General features: G+C 33.6%; 1 protein-coding gene across 6 annotated transcripts in view; it reads left to right on the top strand.

The window, feature by feature from the left end:
• LOC308261871 (uncharacterized protein C8orf34 homolog) overlaps positions 1 to 14,360 on the top strand; it is a gene marked incomplete at both ends in the record, with an annotated part of 438,078 nt that overhangs the window by 156,049 nt on the left and 267,669 nt on the right. For 5 of the 6 annotated variants that reach the window (XM_080694054.1, XM_080694051.1, XM_080694053.1 and 2 more), the window contains one exon: positions 6,081 to 6,247. In XM_080694054.1, the coding sequence (XP_080550180.1) occupies positions 6,081 to 6,247 (167 nt within the window). Of the gene's footprint in view, positions 1 to 6,080; positions 6,265 to 14,360 lie in introns of those variants that run through there. The other variant, XM_080694055.1, reaches the window with a different exon arrangement.

Below are 14,360 nucleotides of genomic sequence, written 5' to 3'. Positions count from 1 at the left end.
ACACCAGAGTCCATCTATCTGCTGCCTGCAAGAAAAACATCTGTTTTAACCATTGAGATGTTTTCTGCTCCTAAGGGGGAAAATTGCTTTAGAACTTTTACTGTATTTTTTTTTTCCTACTGGGGATGAAACCCAGGGACCTTCTACCTCTGGGCTACACTCCCAGACCTATTTTATATTTTATTTTGAAACAAGGTCTCACTAAGTTGCTGAAAGCCTCACTAAGTAGCTGTGGCTGGCTTCAAACCTGCGTAATCCTCCTGTCTCAGCCTCCCAAGCGCAGGGATTACAATCGTGTGCCACCATGCCCAGCTTTGAACTTTTGCTGTCTTTTGACATGAAAACATAAATCATATTTTGCTATGTATAAGATATCATAAAATATTTTGTTATCTTTTAAGTTTTTTTTCTTTGTGGGTCTGGGGATGGAACCCAGGGGCATTCATTTGATCTCTAAGCTACACCCTGCCCTATTTTTTATTCTTTATTTTGAGACAGGGTCTCACCAAGTTGTGGAGGGCCTCACTAAGTACATGAAGCTGTCCTCAAACCGTGATCCTCTGGTCTCCACCTCCCAAATGCTGGGATTACAAGCATATTAAATACAAGCCAGAGGCCAGTCAAGGTGGCGCACGCTTGTAATCCCCGTGCTTGAGAGGCGGAGACAGGAGGATCGTGCAGGTTTGAAGCTAGCAGTGCTGGCTTAAGAGACCCTGTTTCCAAATAAAAAGTATTAAAATAGGTCTGGGAGTGTAGCCTGGATGTAGAAGGGTTTCCAGGAACCCCAGTACCACCAAAAAAAAAAAAAAAAAAATACAAGCCAGGGATGGTGGTACATGCTTGTAATCTAGCATTTGGGAGGCTGAGACAGGAGGATTGTGGTTTGAGGATAGCCTCAGATACTTAGTGAGGTTCTTAGCAACTCAGTGAGGCCCTGTTTCAAAATAAAGAATAAAAATAGGGCTGGGTTTTATGGCTCAGAGGTTCCATTCCTAGTATCAAAGTAAATAAATAAATAAATAAATAAATAAATAATCATAAAGGAAAATTTGCTAGATTTATTAAACAAATTTATTAGTACAGCTCTTTGTCAATCTGTTATACACATTTGCCTTTTTTGTTTGGGTCTGAGGGTGGAACCCAGAGGCATTTGACTCCTGAGCTATACCCCCTTGCCCTATTTTTTATTCTTAATTTTGAAACCAGGTCTCACTCAAATGCAGAGGGCCTCACTAAATAGCTGAGGCTGTCCTCAAACTGTGATCCTCTGGTCTCAGCCTCCCAAATGCTGGGATTACAAGCATGTGCTACTATTCCTGGCCTTATATATTTACCTTTTTAAAAGGTCAAATCATGCGGGGTGTGGTGGCGCACACTTGTAATCCCCGCGCTTGGGAGGCAGAGACAGGTGGATCACATGGGTTCAAAACCAGCCTCAGCTACTCAGTGAGGCTTCCAGCAACTCAGTGAGACCCTGTTTCCAAATAAAATATAAACAAGGTCTGGGAGTATAGCCCGGAGGTAGAAAGCCTCTGGGTTCCACCCCCAGTACCACCAAAAAAAAAAAAATAAATAAAATAAAATAAAAATAAATAAATGGTCAAATCATCTTATATAGAAGATAAAACTAATCTACATTATAGATATAAAATAAGAAGCAAAGTAATACTTTTCCCAGTGCTATTCATCTTATAAATAGACTTTGTTATTTATTTAAAGCAATACATATGGCCTTTCTCCTAATCAAAAGCTAATTGGGGCTACAATAATAAATGAATATCATTTTTTTCAAAATAACTTATTATAAATTATAGTTTTACATCTTAGGTATCAACTAAGAAATCTAAATTAAAATTTTGTTTTGATTTTTTATTTCTCAGTGAAAAAAGTTGGTCAGGGTGACTTTCAAACTTTCACATTATTTTTCAGTTATCAGGCACACAGAAATGATGCAGAAGATTGATTCCATGGAGAGGAACTAGGGCTAAATAAATTTATTCTATCAATTAGCAAAAAAATCTACTAATATAGAGTTAAATAATTTTAATCATTTAAAAGCTTATAGTTACTAAAATGTTTTTTAAAATTATTTTAAGTGGCTGGGACATAGCTTCATGAGAAAGTGCTTCACTTTCAAGTGCAGTGCTCTGGGTTCTATCCAGTTCCAGGAAAAGACAAAAAAGAAAAAAGGACGTAAAAATTATTTTAAAAAGCTTCTGTTTTGTAACATTTCAGCAATAATCCTGTTTATGTTGGAGATCTAAGTTGGAATAAAAAGTAAAACTGAAATGGATATTACTCATAAAGGCATAGTTTCATATATTTTTTCTTATTTTTCTCCTTATTCTTTACTTTAAAAATTTCAAACCACAGAAATTTGACAGTTGTAATTATCAGTTGGATATCATGGCACATGCCTGAAATATTAGTACTCAGAAGGCTGAGACAGGAAGATCACAGGTTTGAGGCTAAACTCAGTGACTTAGTGAGACCCTTAGTTACTTAACAAGATCCTGTTTCAAAATAAAACATAAAAGGGGGTAGGGGGTGTAACTTAGAGGTAGACCTCCCATGGGTTAGAAAAATAAGTAGTAATTATCAGTATCCACATATACTTCATGTCAATATTTTGTCATATTTGGTTTTTATCTATTTATTATTATATATTAACTGTCTATTCAACATTTTTTCTGAGTCTCTACAAACAAGCTATAGATATAATAACATGTTAAATTTCTAAATCTTTAGTATGTATCTCCTAAGAATGATGATACTTTCTTATATAAATATTAATTATTAATAATATAATTATTATACCCAAACATTTAAAAATAATACTCATAATGCTATTTTCAAGTTTCTCCTCATTTCTAATTTACCCTATTTTCCCAGTAAATTCTTTTGTGGATTTTTGTTTGCATATGTATTTATAAGGTTTACATTCAATAAAGGATCATGCATAGAATTTGTCAGGTTTCTTTAGTCTTCTAAAATCCAGAAAAATCCTCTGTCTTTTTTCTTTCATGACATTTGCATTCTTTAGGACTACATGCCCATTATCTTGAAAAACTGTTCTCATATCTACATTTGTCTATTTCCTGATTAAATTCAGGCAAAATATTTTTGGAAAGAGTTTTTCCTGGATGATATTGTGTACTTCCTTAGTGTATCATATCAGGAGATATACAATATGTTTGCCCTATGGCTGATGATACTTAGTTTGATCAACCAGATTTTTCCAGTGTAAAGGTGTGATGTGCCCTTTTTAATTAAGAAATCATCTGCCACATTTTTTTGGGAAAAGATTGCACAAATTCATTTCTCTCTGTTCCACCCACTAAATACAACCCTAAACCCTGAAATAAAGCAAAAGGCAACCAGAGGAAAGATGTGAGAGATGTAGGAGGAAGGCAGGATTGCAAGGGACTTGATTTCTACCCTGCGGAGCAGGCATTTCCAACCTGCACATTAGCAACAAAGGGCATCAGTAAAAAGAATCCTTTTATGCAAAGCTTGGTATGGAAAACCTATTTGTTTCTACAGTCGAATACTTCCTTCATCCGCCTAGAGACAGCAGATTATTAACTGAGATGATGGGGATGTTTTGCCCCTTCATTTAGCACTGGCAGTGACCAATGAATGGGAGCCAGAGCAACACCAGATAAACCATGCAAATCAAGATAGTGTTATAGGAACTTTGACAATAAAATTATTGGAACTGCAGGCTACAAAAAGTGTCCAGGATCTGAGGTAGCTGCCTTCTAAACTAAAAGACTTATAAGAGACCCAGAAACTCCTGAAATAATAACCAAATTGTGCAGGGAAGAATATTAAAATGCACCATTCATATTCATACCAAGAACCAGGATAATCAAAGGTCGAATGATAAAAAAAAAGTCAAAATGATGCCATCATTGAGGTGAATTAGGTGGTAGAATTATCTTGACTAGTAATTCAAAGTAATCATCATAGCTAGCCATGATGATGTATACCTATAATCCCAGTACTTGGAGGGCTGAGACAGGATGATACCAAGTTCAAAGCTGGCCTTGGCAACTTAGTGGGACACTCAGCATTTAGCAAGACCCTGTTTTCAAATAAAAAATAAATTGATCTGGAAGTACAGCTCAGAGGTAGAACACCCATGAGTTCAGTCCTCATCATCATAATAAATAAATAAATAAATAAATAAATAAATAAATATAATCACAAACGTGCTTCAATAAGCAGTTATAAATTCTCTTGAAACAATATCAGCAATGAAACAGAAATTATAAAAAAGAACAAAATTTAAATTCTATAACTTGAAAAGAAAACATGAAAATAAAAAACTTGTATGAAATCAATAGTAAAGTGGAGACCACAGAAGATAGAATATCACTGCAGGTCAAGACATACCCAGAATTTACTTACTCTAAACAAAAGAGAAAATAGAGAGAAAAAAAGATATGACTTGGCCTCAGGGACCTTAAAGAAAATGGTAAAATTTCTGGCATACCAATTGCTTAGTTTTAGAAAGGGAGAAAAATGTAAGTGAACTGAATAAGAATGTGAAATAAGGCTATTGGAAACTTTCCAAATGGTGAGAGACATTATCTACAGATTCAACAACCTGAGAAGTCCACAAGTAGGATAAAATCAGAAATTCCACACCAAGTTGTATCATAAGTACACTTCTGGAAACATCAAAGAAGGACTCTTGAAAGCAGCCAGAGATAAATATCAGATTACCTTTGGGGAAACATCCATTTAAATGATCATGGATTTTTCATCTGAAAATATGGAAGCCAGAGGAAGTGTCAAAAGCAATGAGCAGTCAATCACAAGTTCTAAGTATATTCTGGAATGAAGAGGTAATAAAGACATTCTTATGCAAAAGAAAACTAACTGGAAGTATGGATTGCTAATACTTGTTCCATTTAAAGAATGAACAAGGAAGTTCTTCAAACAGAAAGGAAATGATAAAATAGAGAATTTTGTAACATCTGGAATGAAGAAAGCATAGCTTAAATATGAGTATATATAATGGTTATCTTAAGTTTTATATTGAAAAAAAGTTATGTCATCACATGACACACAGTAAAAGCAGTAGGGAAATGTTGTAGTCAGCTTTTTTTTGGTCACTGTGACCAAAATACCTGATAAAAACAACTTGAGTAGAGGTTTATTTGGGCTCATGGTTTTTGAGGATCAGTCTATGGTGGCCAACTCCAAGGCAGGAACATCATTAACAACATGGTGGTAGGAAGCTGCTCATGGCAGCCAGAAGCAGAGAGAAAGAGACCAAGGACAGATATTACCCTCAAGGCCATCTCTCTAGTGGCCCACCTTTTCCAACCAGGCTCTACCTCAGTTCCTTCCAGCATTGTCTTAAGCTTTGGGGGAACCTTCTAAATCCAAACTGTAATGGGGAGGTAAAGGAACTGAAGTTGAAGTGACGTGGTGTTGGACAACTGAATGCACACATGTAAAAGAAATTTAAGTTTGTTTTTAAATCTTACTTTTTCCATTACCTGTATTTGGATTGACATCTGTGTGTTTTGTAAATAGGGAATAATAATCTGATTTTATTTGTATGTATGGCACTGGGGATTTAAAACAGGTGTATTTTACCTCTGAACCACAGCCCCACACTGTATTTTATTTCTTATTTTGAAACAGGGTCTCACTAGGTTGCAAAGGGTCTCCCTAAGTTGCTGAGGCTGGTCTGGAACTCGGTATCCTCCAGTCTCAGCTTTCCAAATACTGGGATTATAGGAATGTGCCACAATACCCTGTTTTCTAGCTCTTCTTAAAAATATATCATAAAAATTTATTAATACCATGGGCTTTAATTTCTACATAGCAGCAGTGGGTAGAAGAAGAATAGAGACTGCATGAGTTTTCAGTCCCCAACATTCATTTGGGGATTTGTTAGTAAGGTACCAAAAGATATCTCAGAGAAACTATAGTTTCATCATCCTTGGGGAAGACTTTAATAGTACATCTATAAATTTGTACAACAAAATCATTTGAATGAAATATATATAGATTGTTAAATATTTTTACTCACCACAGCTTATTAACATTCATTTCTTCAGCTTAAAGATGGAGCCCAAGACAAAAGGATTAAAACAGCAGCAGCAGCAACATAAGAAGCTTCTGGCAGCAATGCTTTCTCAGGATTCCTTCGAGTCTGTCCACAGCCCTGCCCCATCAGTGACAGAAGAAGATATTGATAATGAAGATGATGCAATGGAGTTGCTGGGTAATTTTAAAAATTAATCATTTATTTTTTCTTCTTCTGTGGCATTGTAAAAGGTGCAATGATTAACTGATTTTCAGTTTTAAATAGTTTTGTTTTAGGGAAAAGAAAGCATTTAACACACACTTTCTTTACATTAGACTTTCATGAAGTTGCATGTAAGAACTAAGTTGAAATAACGTAAGCATGTGAAATATTCATTAGTCTGTATTTTGTGCTTTGTGTATGCTTTGCCTACTGAATACTTAACCAAGCTTTATTTTTTTGTGCAACTGTGACCAAAATTCAAGTCCCCTGCTTTATTCTCTGATCATAATTGCCTTGCTAACACCTGCTGTCTATAATATCTATACAGTGTACATATTTCAGCCTTCAATGTACATTATCAGCCTTTATCTCAAGGTGTCTTTCTGTTGTTTTCAGAATGCTTTAGAAAAATAGAATAAAGTTGAATGATAAAGATAGTAAGTTAATGTTTTATGTTTCCTATAGATCACAAGAAAGTTTACAAATAACTTTTTTCTTTTTAGGCTTATTTCTTTCATGAAAAATTATTAATCTTCTGTATATAGAATGTATTTTATTTTTAGTTAAGGAAATATAGGTTTTTAGCTCCAACAGAAATCTCCTCATACAAATTATTTACTTATTTATTTTTGCTTTGCTGGGGTCAAACCCAGGGCCTTGCACATGTTCAAAGTGCTCTACCACTAAGCCACATTCCTTACCCTCATGAATATATATATAATTTTTTTTTGTGTGTGTGTGTGTGGTACTGGGGGTGGAACCCAGAGGCTTTCTACCTCTGGGCTATACAGACCTTTTTTATATCTTATTTGGAAACAGGGTCTCACTAAGTTGCTGAAAGCCTCACTAAGTAGCTGAGGCTGGCTTCGAACCCATGCGATCCTCCTCTCTCAGCCTCCCAAGCGTGGTGATTACAAGCGTGCGCCACCACGCCTGGCCTCATGAATATTTTTAAGTTGAATTTTACTTTGGAAATATATTTTCCAAAATAAGAAAAATAAATTTTATTTGAGAGAGCAATATATATGTAAAACAATGTATTTTAATTCAGTTATAACTGCTATTCCATTATTTAAAACCATTTCTGAATACTTTGTGATAAAATCCTGCTTTATTTAACTAGAAAGAGAATAAATCATATAACAATTGGAAAAATTCACATAAGTGTTACATATAGGACATGGAATTCATAGGGGGAAAATAGCTATTTTCTAAAAATATTTTTTTCTGAACCCGATTTCTTGGTTTTAAGTGTTGATGACAATAAACTAGTTTCACTGTAACAAATGACATATCTACACAGACTTACAAAGGTGCTATTTAGTTAGTGATGGCAGGTTCAGAGATGTTTTCTGATGGTAAAATAGCTATATTTTCTCCACCATTAATAGGACTATATCATGGCATTTTCATGGTATGTTATTGGTCCATTTTTCTTTTGTTTTGCTTTTAATGTGGCAGATGTGATTATGGTACCTTCATTTAATTAATCACTAATGTGGCAGATGTGATTATGGTACCTTCATCCAAATTCCACTCAACAAACAATAAGTACGTACTTGTGTGTTAGGCACTAGTTTTGATCCTGGGAACAAAAAGTAAATAATAATGATCTCTGTTTGCAGGAACTTTGCATTCTGGTGTTCAAAGTAAAAATGTAAGTGCTGCACTCCAGTGATGTTCTCCACTTGAGATAACTGGACTAAGTGCCCAGTTGTACATAGAAGTAACACAAATGTAGAAGTAAGGAACAATGATCAGAGAGTATTTCTTAGACAAGCTGATTCCCCTGGTTAGTCCTGAAGGACGAGTAAGTATGAGCTTGGCAGGTGGAGTGTGGTAGTTATTGCTGCAGATTTGCTTCTGTAGATGCAGGTTCTGTGACTATGCTCCATGGTGGTACCTATAACATTTCCTCCAATCTGGTCAGTAATAGTGAAGGGGATAAGTGAGATCAGGAATTGTTTTAAGGGGAGACACAGGTGTCTGCTCAGTGCTGATCCTCCCTAGATCTGGTCTGTTCTGAAGTTTCTAGTCTCCCTGAAGACCAGAGGATTAGGCTTTGGAGACTACCGAATGATGAACTATTAATAACTGATCCTTATTAATCCTTTTTTCATGTATACATTTTAGCCTGTGTTCTGAGCAAGCTTATCAATGAGAAATGGTAAAAAGTTTGGACTTTTTCTATAATCCCACCTATCTCAGCACAGGTGGCTGGTAATATGATAATGCTAATCTCCCCATGATGAAATTTTCCTGTGATAACTTGCAATGTTCTAAGTCCACTGGGCTATCCCTTAAAATAACACCATATAGAATTCCTTATTTTTGAAACTGATTCAAGAAAAACATGTGATTGTGTCTATTTGAAGAAAATGCAAATGTTAAGTTCTTGAGAATGTATGTGAAATTAAACTTTAGTACATGGAATCATTATGAAACACAATAGTGACATTTAATATTTAAAATATCCTTTAAATCTACAATATATTGTAGAATGTATTTGCTATAACTTATGTGTTTTTAAGGATTTAAGTTGTCATTGTTATTTATGCCAAGGTATGAATGACTGAAAATTTATTTATTATGCATTGGAAAGTACTCTGTAAACTTTGTGAAGTAATGAATAAGTAAAAGGCACAATTATTAGCTAATATTAGTATTAAAAGAATTATCAATAAAATTGGTTAAATTAATGGGAAAAATCCTTTAGTTGAACTATTATTTGTTAGTAAAACTACTGATATTTGTTTCATTGACTTAAAATTTAGCATTGTTAATATAAACTGATTCATAGTCAATTATTCACAGTGGTTTAATTGTATATTTTAATTGCTTTTAATATATTACAGCACCTTTAATTTTTAAAATAGGTTAAATGCTTTCTGTAAGATTATTTAAATGTTACCTATAAATTCATAGTATAAAAGTAGCTTAATATAAAATTAATCCTGCTCACAGGGAATAAAATATACAAACATGTAGAATTTTAAAACAGGACAATTTTAAGCACCTCTAAAATTGGTGCTATAATTACAGAAAATATTGAATAAAGTACTACTAGTTCACCTCAAACTATGTAGTTTTCAATCATAAATGCAAGACATTCTTAAATATTTTAGTAAAGTTGGTAAGTAATTACCATAATCAATAAAAAGATTTTTATAGAGAATCTTCATGTATTATTAACAAAATGTTAAAATCAATAATTTCCAAAAAAATTCTCACAAGTTGTAATGGTACATTGTACTCCACTATTATCAAAGAAAGTTTGAAGCACTTCATTACTTTAAAAGACATTTCAGGTTGTAAACGTGAGCCCACTTTCATTACATTACACATATTTGTCACTTGATTCTTGTTGAAACTCAAATTATGTGTTTGATTATTTTCTGTGTGATTCATACTAATTCATGTTCATTTTTAAAAGCATTGGAATTATTTGAAAGACAACTAGTTTTTTTATACATTTTAAGAGGAAATATTTCTTGTGAAAAATGTGTAGGCTTTCTCAAAATTGACACTAAGTCAAATATTTAAAAGTATATTCAAGAGATGCTAAAAAAGACAGACTATTCATGCTTTATCCTTTTGCCCTTAACTTCTAATCATATAAAATTTAAATAAGAAATATATTGCTAGAAACAAAGTGGTTGCAAACACATTATTTGATTAAAAATTAATAATTAAGAACAAGTATAATTACAGTAGTATTCCTTGTTAAATGCAATCATTAAGTTACTATAACCTCAATATTTTACCAAATTTTATAAAATAAAAAATAAGTTTATTAGAGGTACTTGTTATATCAAAGCACTCTTTTGACAAATACTTTTGCATTGTGACCAACATTTTATAAAATGAGCATTCACTTCATATCATTTTTCAAGTTAAATACTTCTTGAAACAAAGTTCCATATTTTCATAATAAAAACATGCATTTCACTGAATAAGACATAATTACTGTCACTCAATGATGTTAAAATACAAAAGGGAGGGGGCCCTAAATGTTTTCTTAAAATTTACCTATGTATATACTTGTATTATAAAACTTAATGTATTATAATCTAAAGTTCAAGGTTCTAAACATGGAAACTTTTTTGCCTTTTTTTTTCTTCCTTAATATCATACTAAGAACTGAACCCAGAGCTTTTTATTCTGAGCTACATTCCCAACACTTTTTATATGTTTGTTTTTTGAAACAGTCTTTCTAGGTTGCTGAGAGTCTTACTACGTTGCTGAAGCAGCCCTTAAACCTGTAATTCTCTTGTCTCAATCCCCCAAGTATTGAGAGTACAGGCATGTGCCACCATACTCTGCTCCATTGTCTTTTTTCTTCTTCTTTTGACTATTAATTGTTAGAAGTATCAGGATAATAGAAAGGTTGTTATTTTAAAATGGGAATTCTTCGTAAAAAGATGCTTGATAAAACGTCTAAGGACTTTTCAATAATTAAATCTATGGAGCTTTCACTATTAACTGTAACATTGCTTAAGATATTACTTATAAATTTATTCAGTATAGTTTGAAAGCAAATTAACACAGATTTAAAATGTATAAGAAATTGAAGCTGGGCGTGGTGGCGCACGCTTGTAATCCTAGCATTTGGGAGGCTGAGACCGGAGGATCGGGGTTTGAAGACAGCCTCAACTACTTAGAGAGGCCCTTTGCAACTTAGTGAGACCCTGTTTAAAAATAAATAATAAAAAAATAGTTCAGAGGGTGTAGCTTGGAGGTCGAATGGGCCTGGGTTCCATCCCCAGACCTGCAAAAATTTAAAAATATTAAAAAAAAGAAGTTGAAATATCAAATTTGTGGTATTTTCAGGTATAACTCTTAAACACTACTGGTGTTAGTGCTCTAAGTTACAGATACTAAAAAAATAACTTCTATTACCTCCATCTACATAGGTCTCATCTTCAAATACATGACCTTAAAAATTCTAGTAGTTATTCTATCAGTTGGTAACTATACTTAATCAAACATTATAGAAAATTCACCCCTATATTTTTGATGCTGCACTAAATTAATTGGTGCAATTGAAAACTAGGGCTTCATGAAGATGTCTGAAAAATGTTTCACATTCTAAGTGATAGTTTCTCCTGATAAAGCATGATGAGTTTATTTACTGTAATAGGAAATCTATATAATGCCCCCAGGACAGCTTTCACTGCTCTGACTTCTAACTTGAGCTAGCTTTCCCGTCAGTGCTGCATTCATGCCTAGTGAGCCGGGGTAGAAGGTGTCCCACGAGGAGTTGAGTAGCACTGGGCTGGTTTCTCCAGGTTACAATGAGAACACCTGAGTCAAGTCACTCAGACACGTTCTTCCATTCTGCAGACAGCCTGCACCTGCACGATGAACAGATGTAGTTCATACTGGAAAACAGCAAGAGGAATGCTAAGCCTTATGGGTTCTAATAGCCTTGACTTCTTTGGGCTTTGAGACAAGGATGTAGGCAGTTAATGTTGGCTCTATTTAGAACCAAATGAGTTGTTGCTTTTGCTTCCATTCTCCACTATTCCACCCATTCATTCATATGCTTATTAATTTTTCAAATGTCTATTGCTTATAAAGTGCAAGTTTCTAGGAGTTCAAATTTTGACAGATACAAACATCTACTAGAGGAGATTCTCAAGATTTGGATTGTTATAATTGTTTCAGGAGCTTGGTTAAATACAGGTCCCACGGCTCCCTGCTCCTTGGTTTGATTCATTAAATTTTGATGCAGCCCATGGGTCAGTGTTTTAGTAGGAATTCCCCCCTCCCCTCTTTCTACAGATTCCTTGCAGGCAATGTATGGTCCATACAAGAACCCTATTCTAGTAGGTATAATTGGTAGGTATAGTTGGTAAAGTTCTTTGGTTAGATGTAATATATCTGGAAGCAAGAGGAATAGTATAATTGAAAGTCTAATGTTTTTTGTTTTTGTTTTTGGTGGTACTGGAACCCAGAGGCTTTCTACCTCTGGGCTATACTCCCAGACCTATTTCATATTTTATTTGGAAACAGGGTCTCACTAAGTAGCCGAGGCTGGTTTTGAACCTGTGTGATCCTCCTGTCTCAGCCTCCCAAGCGCAGGGATTACAAGCGTGCACCACCATGCCCGGCTGAACGTCTAATGTTTTTAACATAAGATTATGTAGTAAAAGTTTCTCAGTAAACCAAGCTCCCTGAGGTGCCTCTTAGGGACAATGAAGTGTTGCTAACAAACCTTGGCTAATGTAGTTTGTTTCACCTTTTTAACTATCTTCTTCCTTATATATTCACAAGAGTTGAACTATAAACTGTTTAGAGTAGGAAAGCCATGTAAGTTATAAAAGGAGCCTAGCATAGGCCCAAGAAGATGGTTTCTTTCTAATTCTGTTTTATTATATTAAAACTTTATTTAGTATTTTTTTCTTGGCTTTCCTTAAATGTGATTCATAGCCACTTCACTGCCTTCTAGATGTATTTGTTTTGTGCCTGGCATTGTATTCGTGTTCCATTCTCTTCATTCTTCATTTTTGTTTTTTCAACAAGGTATCAAAGTGTTAGTATGTAGAGACTGACCTATAAATAAATATCATACTGCATGCCACCAACGTATATACATCATACTACATGATTTATACTTACACTTTTAATAAGAAATACTGCACTTTTTCCCCATAAAAACATTCCAATGGTTAAAGCAGATCAGCATAGCAGGATAAATTCAATAGTTTATAAATAATGTATAAACCCATAAATGAGTTATTGACATTTTCCTTTATCTTAATTGTATACCAGGTGAAATTTTCTTTATTTACAAAATAGCTGTTTCTAATGTATTTGTGAGTAGCACTGCTTAATATCTATCTACGACTTTGAATAAGTTACGATTGTTTGACACATACCAATGATAGAGGTTAATGTGCTCCATCATATTAATGCTATCGTCTTTCACTGAGATCTTTGAAAAAAGAGTGTGCCATGATGTGATTTGGTGTATGTGACATTGCAAAAGCACTGGCCCAAGACCCAGCTCCAACCCTCATACTGCCTTTTGCTAGTTATGTCACCTGAACTACGAGCAATGAATTGTAAAATGCTAGTAAGACATATAACTTCCTACTCCACTAAGATGTTATGGGGATAAAAATGGGAAGTTCTCTGAAAATGCTGTTACTTTTTTCTTTTAGTCCTGATTATAAGGAATATTGAATAAAGATACTAGAATTTATATACAAATATTTCTTCCAAATAAACTTAGATTCCTTAACTCATAGACACTTTGTGTAGTTCTAGGCAAAGAAAAAAAAGCTTTCATTAGCTTTGTGAAATTGTCTTTGACAGCAACAAAAGGATTGTTTTGCACAATGAAATAAAAAGCTTATAGAAAAAAGAGCTACAATTGTATTTGCAACCAAAATATATGATATGTCAGTTCAAAGCACTGTAGTTATTATTTTTAAAAATATATTTATGCAAGGGAAGACATTTGTGTGATTTGATTTAGGTGGTAAAGAAAATTACTGTCTTAAATTTTCTTGCATATAATTGTATAATTTCTAGGAAAAAAGAAAAATGTTTTGTGCTTGCATATGTATCTATACTAGAAAAAGCAAAGCTTAGCAAAGTAATAAGAGGGAAGAAAGGTCAGAGAAGAAAAAAATTGTAAATTTGTGTCCTATGTCTATATGCTTCTGTGGAAAATCATAAACATGTTGAAAATCTATAAGCTTTAAAATGCTCTTGAATTATATTGATAAATATGAAAATATTTGAAATAGCACAATTTTTATGGTTTTACATTACTTCATTGTATAAGTAAATCCCATTCAAATTCAAAACCAGTGTTAAACATTATTAGGGTTCTGTTGCTTTTGAAATAAACTTTCTCTTTTCAAATACTTAATAAAATGGTGATGTCATACTTCAAGATGATTAGTTTATCTATGGTAATGATTTTCATGTAATTTGATCAAATTTAAATATTCTGCTTTATTTAAGAGCTATTTGAAAGTGGTGTAAAGTCATAACTTTATTATGTTTTTTCCTTGCTTGAAAAAGTGTAAAGGAAATGCAAAGTACTTCAGCAATTACTTGCATATTATTATCAAAA

The sequence above is a fragment of the Muscardinus avellanarius genome (assembly GCF_963383645.1).
Source record: "Muscardinus avellanarius genome assembly, chromosome: 4".
Taxonomy (NCBI): domain Eukaryota; kingdom Metazoa; phylum Chordata; class Mammalia; order Rodentia; family Gliridae; genus Muscardinus; species Muscardinus avellanarius.
The sequence above is the reverse complement of the archived record's forward strand: the minus strand, read 5'-3'. Positions and strand labels throughout refer to the sequence as shown.